General features: G+C 40.2%; 3 protein-coding genes across 3 annotated transcripts in view; all 3 read left to right on the plus strand.

The window, feature by feature from the left end:
• LOC140275617 (glutamate receptor ionotropic, NMDA 2D-like) overlaps positions 1-9,463 on the plus strand; it is a 107,024-nt gene extending 97,561 nt beyond the window's left edge. The window contains exons 11-12 of the mRNA XM_072371133.1: positions 8,524-8,649; positions 9,432-9,463. Coding sequence (XP_072227234.1) covers positions 8,524-8,649; positions 9,432-9,463 — 158 coding nt within the window. The remainder of the gene's footprint in view (positions 1-8,523; positions 8,650-9,431) is intronic.
• On the plus strand, positions 2,141-5,257 carry LOC140275580 (uncharacterized). Its single transcript, XM_072371095.1, has 2 exons — positions 2,141-2,723; positions 5,238-5,257. Exons 1-2 carry the CDS (start codon positions 2,141-2,143, stop codon positions 5,255-5,257), a joined length of 603 nt encoding a protein of 200 aa, XP_072227196.1.
• Positions 9,464-10,689: 1,226 nt separating the features above from the next.
• Positions 10,690-27,100, plus strand: part of LOC140275083 (uncharacterized) — a 33,859-nt gene continuing 17,448 nt past the window's right edge. The window contains exons 1-5 of the mRNA XM_072370473.1: positions 10,690-10,801; positions 14,896-15,012; positions 15,577-15,737; positions 21,158-21,227; positions 21,900-22,017. Coding sequence (XP_072226574.1) covers positions 10,799-10,801; positions 14,896-15,012; positions 15,577-15,737; positions 21,158-21,227; positions 21,900-22,017 — 469 coding nt within the window. The 5' untranslated portion in view covers positions 10,690-10,798. The remainder of the gene's footprint in view (positions 10,802-14,895; positions 15,013-15,576; positions 15,738-21,157; positions 21,228-21,899; positions 22,018-27,100) is intronic.

A 27,100-nucleotide genomic window follows, 5' to 3' on the forward strand; every position in this document is an offset into this window, starting at 1 on the left:
ATACTTTCACAGCTGCGGTAGTACATCTATCCCTCTGTCAGTAGAGATTTAGGAGACAATCTGAAGCACATCATGGCTGGACAGAGGTGTGGGGCTCCCAAGGCCTTTTTATCTTATATCTTCTGGGCCACAGGGCCATAAGTGACTCCATATGGTAGATTTGCCTGTGTTAGTATAGATACTGTGAATGCATTTTGTGGGTGGATGAGTTTCTGAGAGAAAATAAAAGAGTAAGCAAGAGCAGAGCGAGTTAAGAGCATACAGAAACACTGAGAGAGGTCAATGGTGAATTAATCAATCGAGTGAGGGAAAAAAAGAAGGGCAGCACGTGATTCTTTTCCCGATGGAGGAGCCGACTTCTGCTTATGGAGGTGTGCGCATGAAAACGCTACTAACCCAGGGAAGGCTTTATGAAAACAATAGAGAGCAAAGCAATTTTCATAGAACTTAATTAGCTGCATACTAGACATCAAAAGTGAAGGAAGGAAGGAAGCAAGAGGGAATTATTCCTGGGAGCTTTGCTGAAAGCTTGTTGCAAACTGCCTATTAATTCCCTTTGAATTCACCAACTGGGCAGACACTATAATCTGTAGCTTTGGGGAAAATAAATATCAGTTTCAATGAAAATTGTCTTTCTTTGTTATGTTTACCATTTGAAAATGATTGATCTAAAAAAGTAAAATATTCTTTAGTCTCTTTAGTGGAAGTCAGGTAATGAAAATGCATCAAATGAATAGAGTGTGAAACAAAACTAGTTTTTAGTTAGTAAATGTAAATACTGCATGTAAAAAATCCACATTTATCAAATATAGCACCTTCTATATTGCTTATTCCTTCATGTTAAACTGTGGTTGCGTAAGTCAAGTCCATCCTTTATATTACTTCTGTATTAATTCTGCCAAGTCAAGTAGAAAAGAGGCATTTACAGAACAGAAACATGTTCATTCAAAGTGTTTCTGTAATAAAAAAAAGCAATAATGAGTGAATAACCTTCACAGGCAGAGTAAAAGAAGGGCAGGTTTGACCTTCGATAAAAGTGTACGTTGATAAGCTTTGACAACAGAGTCAAATGCAGGTCAAAGGGCAGAGAAACATTAAACATATTTTTCTTTTATATGTGATTAGTGAAAGTATGCCAAGGAGCCCAGAAAAGAATTAACCTTCATTTGACCTGGATATGTCTCGCAGCAAGAGGGTTCCAGGTTCAACTCCCAGCTGGGGCCTTTCTGTGTGGAGTTTGCATGTTCTGCCTGTGTATGCGTGGGTTCTCTCTGGGTACCGACTTCCTCCCGCCGCTAAAAAAACCCATGCATGTCAGGTTAACTGCTGACTCTAAAATATCCTGGAGTGAGTGTGGATGGTTGTTTGTCTCGTTTGTCTCTCTGTGGCCCTGTGATGGACTGATGACCCCCCCCCCCCCCCCCGATGGGCTGTTTTAGAGCTTCAGAGCAGAATATTAAGGTAAAAATAGATGAAAATATCAAACACAGCACAGTGATGTCATCCTGCACAAATCTTTGTCATCATCACAGAAAGAAAAACACATTAATTTTCAAATTCATCTGTGAGATTCCCTAAACATTTAGCTGAGTAATGGCTGTGGCAGGAAAGTGTTCCCTCGGTCTGTTTTTCACTCATGTACCTGCACGTCAAATTCTTGGCAGCTGTCAGTTTTAAAAGCATGGAAACATTTTCCACAGTACTTTAAATATTTAAAACTGTCTTCCGTTAGGGTTCCTGTCATTTAACTTGACATTCTGCAACACTACACTTCTACTCGATACTTGTTTGAAGAACTTGTCTCTCTAAAAGCATTCTATCTACTTTTATGGCAGCAAGAATCTGTTAAATACAGTAAGTACCATGTCCATCCATTTTCTGTACCCACTTAATCCAACTGTCGGGTCACGGGGGGCTGGAGCCTATCGCAGCAGTCATCGGGTGAGATGCGGGGTACATCCTGGACAGGTCGCCAGTCCATCACAAGGTCAAACAACCACACACACAGGGACACCAATTAACCTGACATGCATGCTTTTGGACAGTGGAACACCCAGAGAGAACCCACGCATACACGGGGCGAACATGCAAACTCCACACAGAACTGGAATAGAACCTGGAACCCTCTCACTGTGAGGAGATGGTGCTAAACACCACACCACCAGGCAGCTCCAGCAGCCCCAGCAGCCCCAGCCCCAGTAGCCCCAACAGCCCTAGCCCCAGCAGCCCCAGTAGCCCCAACAGCCCTAGCCTCAGCCTCAGCAGCCCCAGCAGCCCTAGCCTCTGCCCCAGCAGCCCCAGCAGCAGCCGCAGCTCCAGTAGCCCTAGCCTCAGCCCCAGCAGCCCCAGCAGCAGCCGCAGCCCCAGCAGCAGCCGCAGCCCCAGCAGCCCCAGCAGCCCCAGCAGCAGCCGCAGCCCCAGCCCCAGTAGCAGCCGCAGCCCCAGCAGCCCCAGCAGCAGCCGCAGCCCCAGCAGCAGCAGCAGCACTAGCCTCAGCCTCAGCAGCCCCAGCAGCCCCAGCAGCCCCAGCAGCCCCAGCAGCAGCCGCAGCACCAGTAGCAGCCGCAGCCCCAGTAGCCCCAGCAGCAGCCGCAGCCCCAGTAGCCCCAGCAGCAGCCGCAGCACTAGCCTCAGCCTCAGCAGCCCCAGCAGCCCCAGCAGCCCCAGCAGCAGCCGCAGCCCCAGTAGCCCCAGCAGCCCCAGCATGGATAGTGCTTATTCATGTACTTCAAACTGTGTGTTACACAAGTCAAGAATGACACATCATTACATTTGTTTTCAGTGTGCTTGTCCTTCATTTTTTTCTTTTTTGATGGAATTCTGCTGAGTCAGATAAGGAGACATTTTCATTTAGGAAATTAAGATTTTTTTTTAATGAATAACTTTTAGAGCCTCAGGGTCCACTAAAAGCCAGTTTTTTATTTGCATTCGGCAAATTTATGAAAGAAAAATGAAGTCAGAGATTCTTATCCACGTGGCTCCTTGAATCCCACTTTCAAAGTACGGTCATTGCTTGCTTTAACCTGCTCATAATCTTCCACTGCTGTTCCTGTGTGTTAAAGACTGAGTCTCTGTGTGAGCTAACGTTTGGAAAATGTGTACTCTGTGTTCTTTCTTACATTGTTGAAGCACCTCATGAAGAGACAAAGAGAAAGTGCTGTGTCTTGGTTCTTTAAAAGTATAAATCTATTGATTTTTTTTTTAAATCAGCAGGGATTAAAACAGCTCATTCAGTGCTCTTATGGCCTGTATGCCTAATTTCCAAGAAAATGAGACTTAAAGGTTGTGATCCAGACACATTTAGGGTATTTTAGTTTCTCCATTTCTGTGATTTAAACTGTACTTTAACTGTGAAACTTGCATCCTGTCAATTCCTCTTAGCTGGAAACTGATCTTGACTGTATCTTCTGACTGTCATCAGTCAGTCTTTAAACTTATCTTGCTTTGATCACTTTTCATGGCTTGGTTTGTTGGTCATGCTTCATAGAAACAGACACCTACATGTACATAAAACACACTTTTTGACTTTGCACCACCTCTTCAATCCGAAACTCTGGATTTATGTTCTTTTGATCTAAGGTTAATTTGAAGGATGTGTTTTACATACAGAGGTTGAAAAAAATAAAATAAAATCTTCATGTAGTTATTTGTTTAATCATCAACCAGCGATATTTTATTTTATATTTTATGAGACTTAATTAATCGATAAATTATTCATCAAGTGAAGGTAATCCTTCTTGTCCCATTTGGTTACTTTGATAAGAGTACCAAAGTCTAAAGTACATTTACTGATCTTATGAATCTGATGAAGATAGTCACATTTTCTGATAAAGTAGTACATTTGTTTAGCTGCTCATGGCTTCTACTTACCCTCCTAAACACTATTGAAGCAGTAAAGTTTGACTGGTTTTCAGTACACTGCTTCAGCATTTTGACTTTGGTTTTGTGAAATGAGTAATGCCACGCTGTAAAGGCTTGTGTGTTACAGTTCTTCTGATGTTTTCTGAGGTTCTATATCTCTAACTTTAAGCCCTGGTATGGACCAGGTGATTCTTTTTAATGATGTAACATCTTAAACTTTTTGGGTTTATTGTGGTAGCACTTAAAACAGAATCTGTTAGCCTGGATAATTAAAAAAAAAAAAAAAACTGTCAAAGATACGAAGACAGGTCAAAACGGAACAAGTGAGGAGCAGCAAAGGTTCCCTGTATGTTGTATGTTGGGAGATATAATCATCTGCAGTTGGCCTGTCACTCATACTTGCAATTTGGAGGTTAGGGCTTCACACTTTAGTGATGCCGTGCTCACCAAGGCGTGCTTCAGCAATAGCTTCTTTAGAGTCTGTGATTTCAGCTGTGCTCATTTTATTCACTCTGGGCTTCAATGCAATAAGTCTGTCATGGACTGATATATCAAAGTAGTGCTCATCTTGACTTATGGCACAATAAAAAAATACAAAAAGAAAATTATTAGGCAATCAAGGATATATCCCCAGTAGCCGGTTAGCTGTCACTGGTAACTGAGCAGTAGGGGGTTTCAGAAAACTCCATCTATCTGGTTCGTAACTCATGCTGCTGCTCATTTTATCCTCTATTATCAAAGTTAGGTTTAATCGCCTTAACTTTAACAGCCAAGTCCTAAGTATACCATAGAATCTCCTGCTAAATGGAAAAGAACAAGACGAGCCAAATCTGTAGCTAATCAAGCTAGCTTTGGCATCAAAGTAACCAGAGCAGTAGATGGTTTGTTAGGTTCTCAGCCTTGAGATGGACTTTTCCAGCCTAGAAGGCAAATAACCAACCGAGGCATTTTAATTCTACTTCCAAAGTTTGGGATGGGAACTGTAGAGCATGTGGTAAACATCCACTGAACATATACATGGAGTAAGTTGACATAGAACTGCATTACCCAGGTGTCTGACTAAATTTTTTAATTTAATATACCACAGTTTTATTTGCACTAACATTTTTACATGTATGTAAGGTCTCATCTTAATTGGTTCAACTAAATCATTTGATTTATTATTTTCTTAAAGAAACATGCTGATTATGTTTGAAGGAATAATTACAGCAACAATGAAAACAACAACAACAAAAGACATTGTTCTACTCGTGTTTTAAAACAGGCCTGAAAAAGTGAATTATACTTTAAAAACGATCAGTGGTTTCATTAATCTGGCGTTATGAATAGGCATTATGTTTTTATGAATGCTTTTTTCTCATGTATTTGTCTTTCAGGTGTGCAGCAGATTGTGTAAATTATGCACATAATATTTCAACAATAAACCGTGCAAGTTCATTCTGTGGCAGCAATAAAACTGAGGGAGCAGGGAGACCCATCGAGAGACATTCTGGCTGTCATGGGTACCATACGGAAAACTGAATATCAACGAAAGCCATTTAAACATTATAATTGGAGAATACTTAGCTCTGACTGCAGCCCTAATGGTGGTATTATGTTAATGTGAGCACAGCCAGTGATGGGACATACATAATTGCGTCTTTGTTCAGAGCTGTTCTGGTTCTCAAAGCATAGTTCAGCTAAAGCTGCACTAAGGTTGAAATTATGGTTATCTCTCTTTTTAAACAGGACATACGACTCGAGCCATCACTTCTACTTTGTGCTCAGAAAATGAAGGTCATCTGCTTGAAACCCTCAGCACCAGCTGGGAACATGTTGGCAGGCACAACAAATATATAATGCTGTCCATTTACTTAGCCGCTGCTACTAAAATGTCCTTGAAGGTAGGACACATAAGCCTCATTAACCCCAAGTCTGACCTCGTGTGAGCAGACCTGCTCACAGACACGAGTGCCAGACTGGGGTTGTACCTGTCGGCTGCCAGGTGTGAATATTACAGCATCTGTCTTCTCTTTACTCCCCCTGCTTTAATATGAGAGTGAAAATAAATGACTCTCTTCCCAAACGGATATATAGCTGCTGGAAACCAAACGCAGGGACTCGCTAAGAGAGCGCATGAACGTGAAATAAAACAATAGAGCTCCTCTCATCCTAACTCAAGGCTGACAGCACTTTGAAAACAACAAACAGCCGCTTGACTCCCCTCACCCACCAGAGTGTAAGAAAATAAATCACACACAACCTTCAGTGTTTGTGAGGCGCCATGTTATCATTTACACACTTCCTCTGCCAAGGGAATTTTGATTTCTCCACAGGTACGTACTGTATGTGACTGGATTAGGAACAACACACAGGAAGCCTCCTGTGAAGCAAAATTCTAAACATCAAAACAGCTGAGACGCAGCTGACACACATACCCACAGCTTAATGAATCCAGTGATGCGCTTTGTGGTCGAGACCTCCTTCGACAAGTCTTATGTGATCGATTAATTAGTCTAAAGAATCAGTTTAGTTCTTTGTTTTGGTCGATGTTTCCTTATGCAGAGAGATTGTTTGCTTTGTTTTAAAACCAACAACTTACATACATTTTGAGTCCTTTAAAAATCACGAAATATTTCTCACATTTCTCTAACTTTGAATGGGTACTGTTTACTTTCAACCCAGTCTCACAGGAAAGTATGAAACAGTCATGTAACAGGAAACCGTATGCATGCCAGTAAAGATGAAATCTATTTTCAAAAAGCAAAAAAAAAAAACTATCTGTGGACTCAAATTGATAGATTCAGTCTACTCGAATAGTTAAAAAATGATGTCGGCACACAGTTTGGTTGCTCATGCAGACTTAAAAGCATCTTAGCTCTGGCTGGCAGGAAGTTTAATGGATGAATCTCGTGCTTCTCCACCTGCTCCCGCTCTGTACGTCTCTGCAGGGAAGCCTCAGCTAAAAGCTTCACATGTGAACTTGTGTCTGCACACAGTCGAGTTTGATTTAGCGCTTCTTTTCTGAATGGAACGCAAAGACAGGAAGGTGTTGATGAGTCAACGCAGCGGCTCAGCCCATCTCTCCAGTGCAGGTTGATTAGTGGTGCACCTGCCAGTACTGCCGTTGTCGGTCTCTGCAGCAAGTCCCACTCTAATTTGGAAAATCTCTGCAGTATCTACTTATTTCCTCAGTCATTCATTTGGTTGGACAGACAAGATGAGGAGAGACAATTTCCTCCCGTCTTTCCCCAGCGGTTTTTACCTCTGCTACTGAGACTGTGTTTGCTTTGTCTTTAAGCTCAAATTTGAATCTATAAGGATATTCATTACATACTCAGGAGTGATACAAAACAATTCCAACTTTCCCGTGCATAAATGCTGGCTTACAGCTGTATAAGCCTTTAAAACTAATGCACTTCACTGATCCATCATGGTTTTACACGCGTCACCTCTTATTCTCATTTGGGAGCTTGTATTTAAAACTCTGTTGTGACGTGAAATCAGCCACTGAGAACGTCTCGCACTGTTGTGTTGTCTTGAATCAGATTTCACCCATCTTGTCCGCTACTTCTTTACTTATTTATTTATTTATTTATTTATTTTATCAAATATCGAGTGACGGTATAAAGTGAAAGCTGGTCTCATATAAATGCCTTAAATGAGCATGACTTCTTAACATTTCATCACATGATGGAGGCACGTATTCAGTTAAGAAGTCATGGTTGGAGTGATGAGTTCTGCATCAGGCAGGTAATGACTTCTCTGCCTCTGTGACAAGGCCAGACATGCAGCACGGTTTTACTGCTGTTTTCCAGGTGAAACCATATGTATTTTTGCTTGACCTGACAGTTTTTTGGTGTCTTAAGTCTTGCAAAGTAGTTTTGACACATGCCCAACAAGTGTCATCTGAAATCTGGCAGTTAATTATACCCTAAAATGCTCTAAAGAATAAAACAAATCTCACTCACCAGAAACATACTTAAGATTCTGATCATTAGAAAGTTCTTTAATTAAACATGGATTTTCCCAGCATATCAAGTAAAGTTTGTGTCCATCACAACCACAAAGACGACTGTTTTCAGCTAAAAAGTTGTCTTCTCATCATAAATAACCCAGTCTTTTAAAATCACCTCTTGAAATCAAAGGCCTGCCAGTTTCCATCTAAATCCAACCACATTTATGCAGAGAATTTGATGGGAAGTGAATGACCCACGTATGAAGCATGCAGCCATTGTCAATACTCTCAGTATTTCTCATTAAATAGCTACACTGGCCCACAGTGAAAATCGTATCAGTCTCACGAGAAAGGTGAAAAAATGACCAATATCGATACAGCGACAGTCTACATCCTATCTCCTCATGAATGTCCCTCTGTGATAACGTGCACTTTGGTTTGAGACACCTGATTAACAACCATTGATTGTGATACTACTATGTATAAAAAGTTGTATGTTACACATATTCGGATGAGTCTGAGCTACCACAAAAGATATGACAGATGTAGTTTGGATCGCAAATATAGAGAAGACTGAGAGACAGTCTCTGAAGTGCAGATCCAATGTTCGCCACAGTATCTCATGAAAGTTTAACTCCTTTTCTTTGCCTGCTGTCCAGGTAAAACTTCATAAAATGCTTTTAACAATAAAAGGCAAACTTCCTTATATCCTGTGTGTGTTGCAGAGCCCTACAGCCCAGCAGTGTGGGTGATGATGTTTGTGATGTGCCTGTCAGTGGTGGCTGTCACCGTCTTCATCTTTGAGTTCTTCAGCCCCGTGGGATATAACCGCAGCCTGCAGAGCGCCAAGAGTAAGAGACGCAGTCAACAGCATGCCAATCAGCCCACAGTCACTGCTCATTTCACAACATTATTACCAACTTGTCAATTTGTCAGTTATGTAAGCAAAGGGGAGGGGGGGAGGCTGATTTGGTGAAGGCGTTTGCACACATTATGTAAAGTGTTCCGATTTATTATATTTATTTATTTATTATAAAAACAATATAGCTCATTTATATCAAATGAAGCTAATGTTGACAGCATTAGCTTAATTTTCACAGAAGTTGTCAGTTCATCATTTAGTCCAGCTATGTTCTGGATGCTTTTTCTGTGCAAACACAATGATTTTACATAACAATCAGGAAACTGTTATTCATTGCTTTCTAATATACTGACACAAGTGGAATTTAAATGAATAAAAGTGACAAGGAGGTGTTTGTCACTCGTGGTCTGATGGGTTTCTTCTTCCGTGCTAAAACGTGACTTAACTTATAAATAACTTGCGTCTCTGAACATTTTCTCATGTTCCCAGCCGTACCTTCATTCCATAATTATTCATATCTCTGTTAAGTTCTAAAAGCTGTACACAAGCTGATGAGAACAAATATCCCACTTACCGGCTCTCTGTGACTCATTTATCACTCTAGTCCTCTCTTATTAGTTGAGTGCACCAAATACAATCAGAGGTCTTCATCCTGTCATTGCATCACATCTTTAGTGCGTTGTAAGTGCCTATATTGTCAGAGCTGTATCTTCCCCCTTCACTTCAACATTCATTTTGTTCTTTTGTCCTTACTCCCCTGCCCCATCATAGACAACACTTTGGCTGTTTACAGCCAGGTTTGATAACTTCATACAACTCCACTCGCAGTCACATCTGTTTGATCTTTTAACATCAGTCAGTCCTTAAATTACTGTTGCTCAGGTCTTCTGATCATTGGAACGGAAATTGAACCTCTGTGGCCAAAGATATGCAGGCATCAGCATCCACATGCATTTTTATAATGACTGCCTGGCTTTTAAGTTCTGGGCTCAGATTCTGTAATTCCACTCAAGGACATCTTAATTTGACAGTGTACAATGACATTTCAGACTGCAATTTGCTTTTCACTTCTCCCCTATTTGGGACTGTTCAGGGGAAACATTGTATACGTTGCTCTTTAAAGGAGATGGGATCTATATGTAAAATCAGCCAATTAAAATTCAAAATGAAAAGATTTTCCTCTGCTCATCCATAGCAGCTTTTCATCGCCTCAGAGTGAGTGGTTCCTAACGGTGTAGGCTCATTTCAGACCTCCAGACGAAGAAAACAGAAAAGTACCTGACATTTATAGACCCTATAGTGGGTCGTGGTGTGGTGTTCTTTGGACTTCTACAGAACTGCGTCCCATGCAGTGGATGAGAAAGCCACAAACAAACCAGTCACCAGTGTAAAAATATGTCATCTACACTTCTACGAATGTGTATTCCTACTCAGTGTGGGACCAATTATCATGATTTGGGTCTGTTATGTGTCTAAAGAAATATATCTTTTTCCCAGTGCCCCTTATTCTTTGTTCATAGAATGACTTGCTCAAGGTAAGACGATCTTAAATTAGCTTAAAATTCAAACTGTGGATTTAAAAACCAAATTGCGGATCTCCAAATGAGCTTCCTCATTCCAGATTTATGTGGATGCTTGTAGTTGTGTGTGTGTTTGTTTTGTTTTTGCCAGTTGCTATTAAATCCTGGATCCAATGAAAAGTTATATTTAAAGTTCAGCTACATTTCTTTTCTTCCTATACTTAACTTAGTAGTTGTGATGCCTAAACCTAATCAAACATGAAGTAAAACAATGATCGAATTAAAATAAGGAAGTGAAATTCAGAAATGTACCATGATACTATTAAAGTGTACGTACTTTCAGTCTTCCTACATCTGAAAGCCGTTCTTTCAACTCAGCCTGTTAAAACACGTTTCCCTTATAATAACAACATGAGCATTAAGCATGCTATCACTGTTTTAAACTCAGGAAAAATCTACATATCATGAAAACTGGACTTGCTCAACTCCCTGTCTTCCTCATCCTTAGAGTCCGGTGGATCTAAGTTCACCATTGGGAAGTCTGTTTGGCTACTGTGGGCGTTGGTTTTCAACAACTCAGTGCCTGTGGAAAATCCCAGAGGAACCACCAGCAAGATCATGGTAAACCTGATATACTGATTGATTGAAATACTACTTGGTTGATTTACATGTTTCATTTGTTCATTGGCTAGATGACTGGTCACCAAATCACAGACATGAACTGATTGTTTGCCAAAAGAACTCTATAGATCAGATTTGTTGTCATGTAGATACAGGGAAATACACAAAATTTCTCCTCCACATTTAACCCATCCACCTGTTGAACACACATGCACAGGGTCATGGAGAGACAGATGCCATATACAGTGAAGCGGTGGGCAGCCATTCACAGCACCCGGGGAGCATGGGGGTACGGTGCCTTGCTCAAGGGCACCTCAGCCGTGGCAAAGAGGTGGACCGTCAGCCCTCCAGCTGTCAGTTCATCAATGTTTGAGTGGTGGGAGTGGGAATCGAACCGCTAAACTTCCAGTTATTGGACGACCCACTCTAACCACTGATGTATACTGTAGTTTACTGTAGATTTCACCTTTGTCTCACCAGAATTTAAATGATTGACAGATTTTGTGACTTAGTCCAGTTTACATTGAAATATTGTTGTGAAAATGTTGTATTGTTGGGTAATGTAGATGTAAATTGTGTTAAGTCACCACTTTTTTTATAGCTGCTGTAACTTGGTGACCTCTAATGAAAAGTAAATTTGCTGAAGGTGAAAAACTCAAGTTATTTTAATTTTTTTGTCAGCCCAAGTGCTTCTCACAGCAATCCCAATCAAATCAAGAGCTCATTAGCTGCTCAGTAAGCTTTGCAAAACGGGGTCAGAGGAGAGAAGGAAAGATGAATATTTTTAGTTCTCTCTTTGCAAATGTATTTTTTCCTAAACTGAATTTGAAGCTTGTCGCCATGTACGTTGATAATTACAACGATTGTTGTGCTCATCAAACCTCTCTTCATTCAACTTAAAATTAAAGAAAAAATCCACTGAAGAGACTTTATGACCCAGATTTACTAAGATGCACAAATTGGGAGTATTCTTTTCTGCTGCTGTGGTCCTAAAACTAAAAAAAAGTAACCAAATTATTATTAATTACTAAACTGGTATTACCAAAGTCTACTGTCAACCTCTGGGATATTTGTAAATGTCACTATCCAACAAAATGAAGGACTGAAACCTGGCACTTCACCACTGCCTTTGGTAACGTCACATTACTCTACACTCGAGTACAAGGCAGGTGAAAATGTGAAAAAATAGCTTGGCAGTCTTTCTGATATTTCTGATAATAATTTTTCTGGCATTCCAAACAAATTTGTACAAATAGAGAATCTCTGTCTTTGCTCACTGTTCTCTCACCCATGTTGTACATGCATTTATCCATCCATCCAACCATCCATCCATCCGTCCATCCATCCATCCATCCGTTCATCCATCTATCCATCTGTTCATCCATCCATCCATCCATCCATCCGTTCATCCATCTATCCATCCATCCGTTCATCCGTCCATCCATCCATCCATCCATCCATCCATCCATTCATCCGTCCATCCATCCTTCCGTTCATCCGTGCATCCATCCGTTCATCCATCCGTTCATCCATCCATTTGTTCATCCATCCATCCATCATCTATCCATCTGTCCATCCGTTCATCCATCCATTTGTTCATCCATCCATCCATCATATATCCATCTGTCCATCCGTTCATCCATCCATTTGTTCATCTATCCATCCGTTCATTCATCCATCATCTAGCCGTTCGTCCATCCGTTCATCCATCCATTCGTTCATCCATTCATCCATCATCTATCCATCTGTCCATCCGTTCATCCATCCATTTGTTCATCCATCCATCCATCATATATCCATCTGTCCATCCGTTCATTCATCCATTTGTTCATCTATCCATCTGTCCATCCATCCATCCATCCATCCATCCATCCATCTATCCATCCGTTCATCCGTCCATCCATCCGTTCATCCATCCATTTGTTCATCCATCCATCCATCATCTATCCATCTGTCCATCCATTCATCCATCCATTTGTTCATCCATCCATCCATCCATCCATCCATCATATATCCATCTGTCCATCCGTTCATTCATTCATCCATCCATCCATCCATCCATCCATCCATCTATCCATCCATCCATCCATCGGTTGGCGGAGGCAAAGGGTCCACGAGGGAAACCCAAATATCCAAAATAATGTTATTCTTAACATTTAGGGCATTCTTTTTCAGCGATAAATAATTTTGTGCTCTTGTAAGGAAGCTCAGAAAAATCCTCAATGCATAAAGCCCTACATGTATATGCAACGGCGTATATATTGTCCCCCTCTTCCAGCAGATAACTCACCACTTGCCTTGCCTTGCTGATAAATACTGACAGCAAATTTTCGAATAACAAAAAAAATTCTCACCAGGTACAAAGCAATAGTTATTCTGCCCTGTGTCTTTTAATGTCTTTGAGGAGATTTTTCCTTTGGAAGCACAACCTTTTCTAAATTTATGTAAATTTTTCAGACATGTCTAAGCCACCTCAGGGTTATCACTGACTGTTCCAGCATGCTCTGCATGGATAATTGCCAGCCATTTATCACTGATATTAAACATTAGTTTTAATCACTTTTACAGCAGTCCAAAGGTTGTTGAGCTCATCTGGGATTTATTATAACAGAGCAGTCGGTCCTTTGATGCCACAATTAGAGTGATTTTTCTTTTTTTTAAGAGTTCAGAATGCATTTTTCATTTTATTCATTAAGAAAATCATGCAAATTAACTTAAGGCATAAACACAGAGTATTATGGAAGCAAATAGCCCCATTCATCAGCAACTGTAAGTGCAAATTTAGTACTTACACTAATCCACATCTCTCACTTGCTTCCTGGCTGAATGTCAACAGTGCAGCATCCTGCAGCAATAAAGGCATCACTTCTGAACAACCACATGTTTTCATGCCAAGTGCTTCACCAACCTTTCAAAAGGTCTTTTACACCATATGAGCTACAGTAATTTGGGCAGGTTGTGTTATGCAGCAGTGGTAATTGTATTAATGTAAATCTGCCCAGCTCCAGGTTAAGGCCCTGTGTCCTAGATAAAGATTGCTTGTTCTTTGATATACATTCAGCCTGTGTTTTTGTTATTTAAAACACACCAATAAGTGTTGCACAACAGTGGCCAGTTAGTTCTTTAATTTCATTAAACAAGTGGATCATCAAAGTTGTGGAAGATAATCCAATCTGTTCATCATGACCGCAGTTGTTCAGCTCTGTAGAAGAAAATCATCAATGTCTGGAAATGACTGCACATAAAGTGAAGAGCATGTGGCAAATATCCAATGAAGTAGCAGTGGGGCATCGGCCCAATCTCTGCCATCTGCTTTCATTGCCAAGAGCTTTTGTATGTGCTTTGTTTTTGTACACCCTGACTGATCCACTCTACTAGCCTCTGGAGGCACAAGCTATTAAAAACAAAATGACAGAATTAAACCATCAGCGGTGAACTTTGAATTGCAGAAAAGGGACAAAAACCAGCAGATGATATTTTTTTCTTTTAAATCGTGGGTAAATGTAACATTTTCAAACCACATGGAAGCACATGAACCACATGAATGGAGTAAAGAGGGATGTTCTTACTTTGAAGCTTGAATCATAAGACAAACTAAACAACTACTTTATGGAAATACAATGTAAAATGTCTGCTGCATCCCTTGAATAACATTTTTGCACTTTGTGGGGGAGGTGATATCTGTAGCTGTCAGTTTATGTGTAATGGTGTAAATAATAACACATTATCCTTGAAAATAGTACCTTAAATTTGTGTTAAGTTCGGTTTACTCTGTTTCTTTCCATTACAGGTGTTAATTAAACTCTAAGGTGGGTCGAAGGCAGACAAATCTTGTTGGCTTATCATTATTATAGATTTATGCTGAAAGGACACGTGCCAGGGTTTCTGTTGTTTTGGTGTCATTTTTAGAGGCTGAAAATGCCACGCTTACAAATTATTTTCCAGGCAATGGAGAGCTTCAGTTCCAGGTTTAGCAATGAAGTGTCAAAAAGTGAGGAGAAAAAAGTTTAAAAATGTCACTGGAATGCTAAAATAATTTTACTCCTGTCAGCTTCAGCCATCATTGATTTAACTTCACCGTACTTCTCCTCCAGGTGCTGGTATGGGCCTTCTTTGCTGTCATCTTCTTGGCCTCCTACACTGCCAACCTGGCTGCCTTCATGATCCAAGAGGAGTACATTGACACGGTGTCAGGACTGTCGGATAAGAAGGTATGATCTGTGGTGGATGGCCAGACGAACTGATGGATAGATTTATGAATATGAAGAAGAGTAGATGTACAGATGCATGACAGATTTAAAAGAATAATGATGAAATAAAATCTGCCAGTCAAGGGCACAAAATGACATGTGCATATACCTCATTTAAAACTATAAAAGATTAATTAGTTGAAGTAAAGAAGGGCAAATTACAGATTTGTAAAACGTCTGATCATCAAGGAGGGATGTTAGCTTGAAAAAGTGTGACTGAAATAACACTCTGCACTATCTCTACCGCCAACTCATTATTTTCTTAGTGCAGTTTAAGTAGAACACACAAAGTGTATCCTGCTGCTATAACATTTTAAAACCTCTTCTATTTTATTAAACTCCCCCTCAGTTCCTCAGAAAACTGTAGCACAGACGCCCCTCTTTTAAAGCGAAGACTTTGAATGTCTGCAGCACTTCATCCTGCAGCGGGGATCAGCTCTTCTCCCTCTTTTCAACTGCTCTCTTTTAAACTTGCCTCTTCCCGTCTGTCACTTTAATCTCTGCCCACCTGTTCTTCTCATGCAGTTTCAGCAGCCAACAGAGCAGTACCCGCCACTGCGTTTCGGCACCGTGCCGAACGGCAGCACTGAAGAGAACATCCGCTCCAACTATCCCAACATGCATCAGTATATGATCCGCAACAACCAGAAAGGCGTGGAGGAGGCCATTGACAACCTCAAGACGGGGTAAGAGATGGGAAGAGGATCAAGGCTGGAACAGGGAAGTGGTGCTTAACAGCTTCAGAACCACAAAGGATCAGAAAGATAACACAGTTGTTGAATATATTATACTTCTGCTGAAAGGCTACCGTTTTTACTTTTTCACATTGAATTTTCTGGAAGATGTTCTACACTGATTACCCACACGAGTGTGTCTCACTTGAAGTGATCAGATATGGGGATGTTCAGACTGCTCTTCCATTAGTGATCAGTGTCTTCTTCACACAATTTATCTAAAAGAACAAATCTTTGGTTGAACAAACTGAAACGAATTGATTCCCAAAATGATCTTTATCCATGTCTCATTTCAAATTAAATCTCAATCAGTTGTTGCCAAATGTGCAGTTCCACTCGCCGTCTGAGTGGCTGATTCTCCTCTTCACTTCGCAGGGATACGTTCATGTGGAGGCTATTCTTTATTCTGAGCTAACGTTGTTGGGAGATAATCAATCACCCGATTTCTGATGTGGTCACACATGCAAAGCCAGTTGAACACAAACACTCACCTTCAAGTCTTATTTAAACATACTCTCATTATAAAAATGCAACATGAAACATCTAAATAAAACAGTTGGCTGAAGATTGTTTAACATACTTGAACTTCTTTTTAGTAAATGCATGAGTGCCTGAGTGGTAGTAAATGTCTCAAACTGCTGAAATAAGGCCCAGCAAGTTCAAGTCCACAGTACATCTTTTAATTTTCAAATTACTGAGCTAAACAGCCACAAGGCCTTTCCACACTATGACTGTGGTGATCTCTGAGGATATTTGAAGCTGTAATTCCTAAATCATGCTAAAAAATAGCTTTTTTTGTACATTTATGTATGCACTTACACCTCTTGTGATGATCCAAAGCACCTTGTTGGCAGCTCCAGCCTGTATAGTTCCATATCTTCATATAAACCAGTTCTGACACTCTTTCAACCCACAACAAGTGATTTTGTCTTTTTCAACACATTGAATTTGTAACCAGATTCTTGAAAAGGCTTAATATTAAAATCTTGCTGGTGTCTTTTGGTATGTTAGCACAGTCAGCAAACGATGGTGTGCATCTTACACGCTTACAGCGGTTTGTCTGATTCATATTTAAATATGATTGAGTAATAAGGACTAAACTAAAGCCAGACATATCCATGGCTTTCCAGTATTTAATAAGGAAACCTTTAAAATCTGTGTTAGAATTTTATTAGAAAGTATTAGAAAAAGAGTTTGCTGATTTGTTAGGGAAGCTGAAAATCACCAAGAATAGACACGATTTCACCTCAGCGAGTGAGAAAAGATGTTCCCGTGAAGCACTGAATTATTCTATGAACTTATCTTTTTCATGAACTTTCTTTTGTAATTAGAGACAACATCCACCCTAAATGTTCTCCTTGTTGGTGAGTTTCATGTACAGTGACTATATAACGGCACACGTCTTAACATATACCACCACCTGTGCATAATGGCTCATTTGGAAGGCTTCCAGAGACATAAATTACTGCAACTGTTAATGGATTCATGTTCATTTAGTGTATGTCCTACTATGTTAAGTCAGGGGAAATATTTGATTAGCCAGAATAAGGAACACCTGCGTGCAAGGCTTTAGTTCATTGAGAGGAATCAGGAATGCAGCTTTGGGAGAGTTTAACAGTTTAAACTATCACATGAGGTTAAACTATCAAAATACAGATACATGAAATACAATGTTGACAAGATCCAGGGTGGAATATAACTAATAACCCAGAATTCCCTCCAGATGCATGTTATCAACAAGATGTGAGCATGACTAAGTCATTCATCCATTTCATGCACTTAAATTCCATCAAAAGCATCCACAGAAGCAGCTGTCTTTGTTAGCGTCCTGAGCCGTGACCAGCAAACTGCTTTTTACTGGTGGGACTAATATCAGCTCCGCATGCCCAGAGTGGAACCAGATACCTGATAAAATGATGAATGAAGAAAAGTAAATGATGAGCTGATAAACATGCCGACTACAAGTGAGGTCCATTTGTCATTTGCAAATAAGTGTAAGGTTACTCTGACCAATGTGACCTTTATCTTATGACTTATCCTTTATATTTACATGGTAAGATGAAGTGATGGTGATGCTGCTTTGTGAGATGGGTAACCTCTGTCTGAAACAGTGTAGACAGGCTTCAAAAGCACTGCTGCTGTGGAGAGGAAGGGTCTCAGAGCTGAAGTGGAACAGAGTAAGATCTGTTTAACATTCAGGCCGAGTGGGAAGCAGCACATAGAAATAACAAGTGGCCAAACATGAAAGAAAGAAAACATTGTTATGACTAAAGCAAAATGACTGAGACTGATCTGAGACATTGATTACAACAGATTTACCTCAGCTGTGATCACATTTTAAAACACACAGCTTTCTAAAGCAGTGCTCGTTTAAGTCACAAGTTACTGCTGCATGTTTTTGACAACAGCACTTATGTTAAACAGCTGCCATCCTTATATCTGTGTTGGCATTCCTGCTCAGCTCCGATACAAAACCCTCTTGCCTGACTCAACCTGTTGGCGCATTGACCTGCATTGCCTCAGGAGCCTCAGATAACCGTTAGAAGCTGGGAAGTCCTGTCAAGACCCTTTTTACAAGAAGAAACGGGAGAGGAGGGAGAAAAACAAACAACTGGAAAAAAAATGTATGGCATTAAAAACAGCTTCCAAATAATGGATTCGTACAGCAACCGCAGTGCAGAGGGAAAATTGCGCCATCTCAGCATCGGCTAATGCACCTTGTGTCTTAAACGAAGGGTATGGGGAGGTGGGATGGGGGTTTATTATCCTCCTGTGACAGCACAGCCGCAAAGGGCTCTTACCATAAAATATACACCAGCTCATTGTGTTTGAAGTATGTGCTGGAGGGAGGGCTGAGTGATGCATGCAGATGTAGACAGAGTTCACGAGTTTAATGGGACAAGCAAAAACGCATCCAAACACACTAGCAAGCGGCACGAAGAGACTGCATGTTTGAAATATACTGCTATTAAAGCTCCTGTGATACATTGTTTTTATCATAGTTACTCATCCTCCTTGTTCCTCTCATCAGTTTCTATGTCTTTATCTCACTTCAGTCCACTAGATGTCCGTCTATCTCATTATCCAGTTTATCTCACGTTCCTTATCTTTCTGTCATTATTTATGAGGAAAACATTTGTTTAAGCCATCAAAGAAAATCAGCATAAAGACTCTTGTTGGATTTGTCCCTCAAGGCAGCAAACATCACTAAATCACCACAATCTTCTCCTCCGTCTTCAGTTTTTCCCCCCTTCCCTCTCATTAACGCCTGGATCACAACTTTTGAGCTTCTTTATTTCTACTTTTAATTTCCTTCACTCCTCCTTCCCCCCGTCAATCATCATCTTCCTCTTTCTGTCCCTCACACGTTGCCCCTCTACTCCAGCTCTGAGTATCCGATTCTTCTTCATCTCTTTTCGGTTTTCCATCTTTCAGCACAATCTCTCTCTTCCCACAAGGAATCTGGTTGTTCCATGCAGCTCCCTGAGTGTGAATATAAATGAACGTGAAGTGGATGTAGCAGGTGTAGTGACAAATTTATCTTCAGATCCTCAGATATGCATCATCAGTGTAAGCGGAGATATATTCAACCTATTATTTCATCATGAACGGTTGTAATTAACTTTTTATGTATCTTCTTCATCACTCAATTTTTCTTCTTCTTTTTGAGGGAGTTATTTAAACTAATTCCTTTTTTGAACTACAATTTAACCTTCAGATCCTAACAGGAAGCTATATGTACATGTGTGTATAACATTATGACTACTGATAGGCAACACTTCTCATCTTGATCCAGAGAAATTTTCTGGGGGGAAAACCTGCATCCTGGGACTCACTTTGACACGTACTTAAACATTTCTGCAGACCACTCACCCCCCACAGCACTGAGCCTTGGAAAAACAACTTAGGAAGAGCTAAAAAGGATGTCAAAGAGCCTGAGGTGTTCCTCTGAGCTCTAAACTCACCTGATACCAGATCTGACAGCATCTGTGGGAAGCAAGCCCGATACCTGAAGACCTTCCCCAGAATTTCCAGGGCCCAAAGGATATGCTGCTTAGGTCCTGGTACAAGACACTCAAGGACACCTTCAGATGTTCTTTGACCACACCTTGACTGGTCAGAATTCTTTTGGCAGAATGAGGAAAGCACACTCTATATTAGGCAGATGGGCATAATGTCATGGCTTACTGGTGTATTTAGCCGTTAGCTAGCTGTGTGTTTACTATAGATGTCTGAATGAGACTAATTTCTCTTCAGATTATCTGATTTTAGCTTGAACAAATTCACTTTATTTAAGCTTTTCCTCACTACGCACTTGGTAATGACCCTATTGCGTTGCTTTTAATACAGAAGTTACCACCAAAGCATCACTTTAAGTCATGCGGGGTTTTGTTGTAAGAAGTAAGCCTGGTAAGGATTAGTCAACTGGACCCGATGATTTTAAAGCAATAAATTATATATTTCCCAAAATGTGTTTAATGCATAAACTGCTACATTACTGCTATAATGCATAGATGGTGTATTTAAGAAACACTGTAATGCCAGCCTCTTGGTCAAATTATATTTATACGTTATCGTACTAAAGAGCAGCATCAATGCACTTTACTAGTCTGAGCAAGCACTCGATGATTGTGGGGGAAAAAACTTAATGTCACGGGAAGTAACGTTTGGCAGACCAAGATATAGGGAGGAGGGCTGTCTTCCACGATGGTTTTAGGTGCAACAAGTCCTCCAACTGATACGATTATATAAGTTCATACCTTTAAATACGACCCGCATTGATGTCCTGTAAAGTATCAGCCTAACAGCAGCAGGGGGACATACAACTTTTTCAGATCATAACAGATGTGGATATCAGTTAATAAAAAGCCAAATCTTGGCTGGAATAGTGCATAAGGTTTGTTAAGAGCCTAATCATGTCGATGCAATTGTAACGGCTACATCTCTGAGGACTTTTAACTCTGATTGAATGTAGTTGCCTTCACATTTATTCAACAGTTTGCATTTTTGCAGGCAGCTGCAGATGGAGAATATAATAACAATGGGAGTTCTACCTGCACAGCTCTTAGTTGAATCCAAACCTCCCCTGAGATGTCTTTGTATTTTGCTCTTTTCAAGCTTTTGTGGGAGGAGAAAATACATCTCTCTTTCCACTATGTGGAGTATCTACTTTTTGAGATTTTCAAAATTCGGTTCACAATAGAATGTAGAAAGAAGCCTCTTTTGACTTCTTTTATATATTTTTGAGAGTTGTTGTGCTGGTTCCTCCACCATTTTTGTCAATTTGTTCTCTTTCTCCATTGTCATTTGGCTTCAGATCAGTGATTTCCAATTCTTTGATGTGATTTTCTTCTTTCATGTCTCCCCTGTAGAAAACTAGATGCCTTCATTTATGATGCTGCAGTGCTGAACTATATGGCCAGGAAGGATGAGGGCTGCAAGGTAAGAAGAAAGTCTAACATTTCTCATCTCTGCAAAGCAACACGCTCACTCATCCACATGGTCAACTGCTTACTCTGCTGTTAGTGAGCAAAAAATAAAGAAATGGATTAAATTAATCTTCCACTTGTTCATTGTTTACAATAAATAAGCTTAATAAGCATCTCTCTGAGAGCTAAATCTGCCTTACATAAATGAAATACATTCATTGCATTTATATTCATCCCTTGTGGCCTGTAGCTCGTTAATATTGTCATTTTTGGACAGTGTCTGTGTTGATTTATTTATGAATTTGCATTTGATGCATCTTTCAGAGCAAGAATAAAAAATCTTCCCAGTGATCATTTGTAATAAGGTCTGTGGGAGGCCTTAGCTCCCAGCAGCCTCACACAACTACTGCTGCAGTAATTATTACAACTGGTGTGGATCTATATTAATTCCTCCACTGAAACAATACTCCCCTCTCCAGCTCTGGGATTTTAGGGGATGTCGATATTTGAGCTGAGCCAAATGCATTCATGCGACAGTGACAGAAAAAAAAAAATGAAAGAAAAAGAAACAGCCCTGGGAGAGATGGTGCCCATTTCCATCTGCCTCTCTGTGTTGATTATTGAGTTCGAGTGTGTGCATCCATGGATTTGATTATGTTTATGTGTGCGTGTTTGATTCTAAAAGGTAATGACCATCGGCTCTGGTAAAGTGTTTGCTACTACGGGCTACGGCATTGCCCTGCACAAGAACTCCCGCTGGAAACGACCACTGGATCTGGCTCTGCTGCAGCTGGTTGGAGATGGTGAGAACACAATTAAGGACTGTTACCAAGAACTACCAAGAAGTGCTGGATGTGTGTGTTTGTGTGTGAATGACTGTAAAGCTAGAAAAGTGCAATCGTGCATTTACCATTTAGCTCACAGGTCTCAGCTGTGCAGTAGAAATGATTTAATATATACCTAAAGAAACTTGTGTTGTTCAGTGTAAACCATAAACAAGCTTTTGGTGATTAATGTAGCTCATTTTTGGAATAATTGCATGCAAGTTGTGACAATGTGTCGTTTTCCATTAACAGCTTTACTAAGCTGTTGTCATATGGCTACAGTTGCAGTCTCACCTCAGATGCGGTCTGTAATAACACTAGCATTTGGTTATAGACATGTATCTCAGAATATCCTGTGCATACATATGAAGCACCACAGCACTCCAGTGTCTGAAATGCATCAGCAGTAGTGTTGTCACGATACCAACATTTTGATATCGATACTGGTACCAACATTTATTTAGATACTTTTCCAAATAAAAAGAGAACACAAAAAATGTCATTGTTGACTAAATTTTAATAGAAAATCTTACTATTCATTAGTAAATAAAATAAAATAACCCAAAGACAGGCTTTTCTAATGCACAGACAATACGATTTTAAAATAAATAGAATATAACATAAAATAACATAAATAGGCTATCATGGGTAAAAACCTATTACCTGTCGTTCTCTGAACTCCTTATGCAGGTGGGGGCTTGTCCTTTAAGTGTTTTTCCAGGTTGGAAGTGTTTCCACCTTTGGCCAAACATGCCGTTTGCACAGTGGGGCTTTTGTGTTAATGGCTTCATCGAGCTCATTTGTTTGAAAGCCGAAGTAATTTCATGTAGCACTTTGCGCACCTGGTTTATCTACGGGTTGTGGCATGAAGGTTGCAGTAGCTGCCATGCTCTCCCTGCTCCTGTCTCTCTCTCCTTCTCTGCTTTGTCTCTCTCTGTCGCTCCACGCTGCTCGCTCGCCTGCTTGCTCCGGCTTGCTCGCCTCGGCTCAAAATACAATGCGGTGACGTAAAAAAAAAGGTATCGGTCTCATCCAAGCGCAGTATAGAACTGTTTTAAATGCCTCAGTACCCGGTACCAACTTAGAACCGGTATACCGAACAAGCCTAGTCAGCAGCTGGTTATCCCTATCCTAGTGACCCTACTGAGACCTCTATATAGTATACATATGTTTATATAGTGGGGGGTGAACCAGTGGACATCAGGGATCTTGTGAATGTGCTCATATAGACATGGGCACATGAATAAGTGCTCATCTTGGTTTGAAAAAGTATCATTCTGATGGTTTTTACTCTCTGTTTCTGTCAGAAAAGAAAATACTGTATGTTTTATAACATTATTCTCTTGAAACCAGTGCTTGCTGCCATGAGGAGTACAATGTTACATAAACCAGCACAGACATACACTAAGAAGGGCATGAAAAAGAAAAGTTTAATAATAATGAACTTTAATCATTCCTGCATAGCCCTGAAAAGCAGGAAAAGTAGTAGAAAACATTACAATTTCAGCTATTCAGTAGATAATTTCGGATTTTAAACAACCGAAGGATACAAGCAAAACACTGGTTAGTCCTTGTATCATTTGATACTTTTATCAAATTTGTTGCTAATTTGGTCCAGAAAGAATGGAAAAAGTTGACAAATACATGTATGTACATATAGCACACATTAATCATGTTGATTGATTCAGAAGTGTGAGTGAGCACCAAGTAAAGAGCCTAATTTAATGATTTATTTATTTGAATGATTGCACCACAAGACATACTGCGAATTGTATTTAATGTGTTTCTTTACTTGTGCTTTTTGACTAATTGTGCTCAGCATGGCTCATCTACAGTCTCAACATTGAGCTCAAGCTATTTTATGATCAATCTTAAAGATGACATGAAGTCATCACACACTGCGCACACTGCGGTCCTTAACAGGTCTCGTAATTATTCCTAGAAATAAATCTCTTTGTTAGTGATGGCGTTTCCTCTTTCCACATGGTCAGTCATCAAATTGGCTACCCTGGGGGCAATTTTAGCCTCTTTGCAATTAGTGAGCTTGAGATGGAGAGAAATGCCTCAGTGCCAGCAGTGACAGGAGCTCCCAGGGGCAGAGGACGCTGGAGGCTGATGGCATGTGGATATTTGAAACTGCAAATTGTGTGTTCTTCCTCAAAACAAAAGGTCTGGCTTGTTTGTTGGCAAACAATTTCAAAACTGTGGCTACAAAGAATCAAAGAGTGAGTGTTTTTAAATCCAAAGTTAGTTTAGTAATATATGAAATGAAAACACTGATTATTTTACTGATCAGACACTTTTGTGACTGATCCTTCTACTGTCTGATTTGTTATCCTCTAATCCAGGGATGTCCACATCTGGTCCTCGGGAGCCGCTGTCCTGCAGGTTTTAGATGTTTCCCTGCTTCAGCACAGTGCATCATTCCCAGGCTTGTGCAGACCTTAACAATCTTTTGTATAGATCCATTTCATCTGAATCAGGGAAACATCTAAAACCTGCTGGATAGCGGCCCTCGAGGACCGACTTTGGACATCCCTGCTGTAATCTGTCAGTGATGCGACTCAGTGTTTTATTTTTTGGACAAAAAATAAAAGATGATTGACATCTTAAAATAAACCAGCACATCGATGTATAGTTTTTGTTTTTAACAAGAATACTGACTCTTAATTTGAGTTTGCAACAGTTTAACTCAACCCTTGGTACATATTTAGGTATTTCCAGCTGTTTTTTTACACCCCTCTTTCCTGATAGACTTCCGTTTTGGTAAAACTATGACAAAGAGAGCAGATGCACAGCAATGCTTTTGATAACGCAAAATCTTTCAAATATGAGGTTGCTGTGAGTCCTACTAGGCTCCCACAGATTTCTTAGAAATGAAACTGTCTTCAAAGTGATGTTGCAAAAGACTCAGATGAAGGAATGTATACATTTATAACTGCTGACAAGGTACCTCATCTCAAATCCCACAGCAGCGTGTCCTAAGTTTGCCTCCATTCCACTATTCCTTTGAGTCACTCACACAGATTCACGCTGACTGCGCAGATCCAATAAATACTTTGCACACAAAAGAATGCTAAAAAAAAAAATGGGAATATGAACAGCTTTTGCTACTGGTGGGTGGACACGCTACAGCACCACAGTACACCACGGGGAAATTGATTTCTTTGTTGTTTACATTCTTTTTGGAAATGACTTGGAGTCTTCAGAAACGTGTCGGTCTTCATTTTATTCACTTAGACCAGATTCACAGACAGCTGTTTGAACAACCTAATGTGTCCTGGAATAGAACTCTGATTTAAGGGTACGAAGGAAAGAAGGGAGGATGTGATACTTTACGTGATACATTTACTCCGTCAGTGTGCTACAGCTTCAAGGTCATAATCAGAATCGTCGGTTTCAACTGCAGTCCTTGAGAGAGTTGATGAACCAGCTCCTCGTGCTCCTGAAACCACAGCTGAACATACACTCACTCTAACTAAAGTCCCAACAAGCATCTCTAACATGCCATGTAGCTTTTTTTCCCCTGCAGTTCAGAGAAAATGCTAATGTAATTGTAAGGGGATGCAAAATAAGGCCTCAAAAAAGAAGAAAATAAAGATTCCCTGACATTGATTACACAGCAAGGTACTTTGTTTCCCTCTCCACAGCACTGTCCTCAGTGAGTCATAACGCCCTGTCTCAGAATACTGCATATAGTTCCATCACCATTTTGCTCTGTCAAGAAAAAAAAAGATATGCTTTCCTTTTTACTGCAAAAAAACACCATCTGTTAATGTATTTTTAGAGTTAAAATCAAATAATACTATATTTGTTTGTCTTACCCGTTTCAAAAAAGATAATCTAATGACTAAAACATGCACAAACCTTTTGAACTTGTTTTTTTTTAACTAATTCTTATATTTCAGTTTGCTTGCATCAGTTTACTCGCATTGTATCTGCTAAAAGAGGACAGGATGAGCTTTTTCCAAGTGCCTTGCAGAAGTACCCTTGGATAGATTGGTATCCAGGAGCCCTCTTAGACTTCACCACATTCTATGTACCACCTGTCCCTCTTTTCTCACCATAGAAACATCCTTTCTCTCAGGTTGGTTCTTCAGACTGTACACCTGTTCTTTTAAAGATTCGCTGATGTTTTGACAAAGCAATTTCTTTCCGAAATGGAGAAATTGTGCAATGACACGACGGCAGGAATAATGGTAGTTCACATAATTTACTTCTGTCACTCACATAGATGCCGTTACAGTAACCTCAAATCATTTTCCTGTGTTTTCTGTCCCATCCAATATTTTCCAAGCAAAGTTCCCTTTTGCTTATTTACATGCTGAATATTGCTGCCATGCTGAATGTCACAGAGAAGAGAATGTAATCCAATCCAAATATGATGGGTATTGAATCAAATACAAAAACAAAGAGACCAGGCTAAACCTATTTCTTTGGTTCCTAAGTTGACTTGCAATTCCATTATAGCTTATTGGGGTGGGAGTTGGGGGGTGGGGTTGGGTTGGGGGCAACCATGTTAAAACAAAAAAGATGGACTGTGTAAAGGGTTAGATCAAAACATAAGGCATTCATTTACAAATCATAGGTTAAACCATATATTCAGTTAGTGTAACCAATTGAAATTTAATCTTAATAAAAACAATTGAGGATTAATTTTTCTGTGTGGTGGTTAGCATCGTTGCCTCAGAACAAGAGGGTTCCTGGTTTGAATCCCAGCTGGGGCCTTTCCATGTGGAGTTGGCATGTTGTCCCCATGCATGTGTGGGTTCTGTCTGAGCACTTCGGCTTCCTCCCACCAACCAAAAACATGCACTCTAAGACTCTCTAAGACTGTGAGCATGCATGGTTGTTTGCCTCTGTGTGACCCTGTGATGGACTGGTGACCCATCCAGGGTCTATCCTGCCTCTCGCCCAGTGGCGCTGGGATAGGCATAAACCCACCCTCCCCCACAATGAATAATAAGAAAATGAATGGATGGAAGTTGCACAACAGCTTGTTTCCCACTCTTCTTTAAATAGTGACGTGTTTGTGAAGTGGGGACAACAGTTGTTTCCATTC

This window comes from Leuresthes tenuis, unplaced genomic scaffold (assembly GCF_036924035.1).
Source record: "Leuresthes tenuis unplaced genomic scaffold, fLeuTen1.0.hap1 SCAF_18, whole genome shotgun sequence".
In the NCBI taxonomy this organism is placed as follows: domain Eukaryota; kingdom Metazoa; phylum Chordata; class Actinopteri; order Atheriniformes; family Atherinopsidae; genus Leuresthes; species Leuresthes tenuis.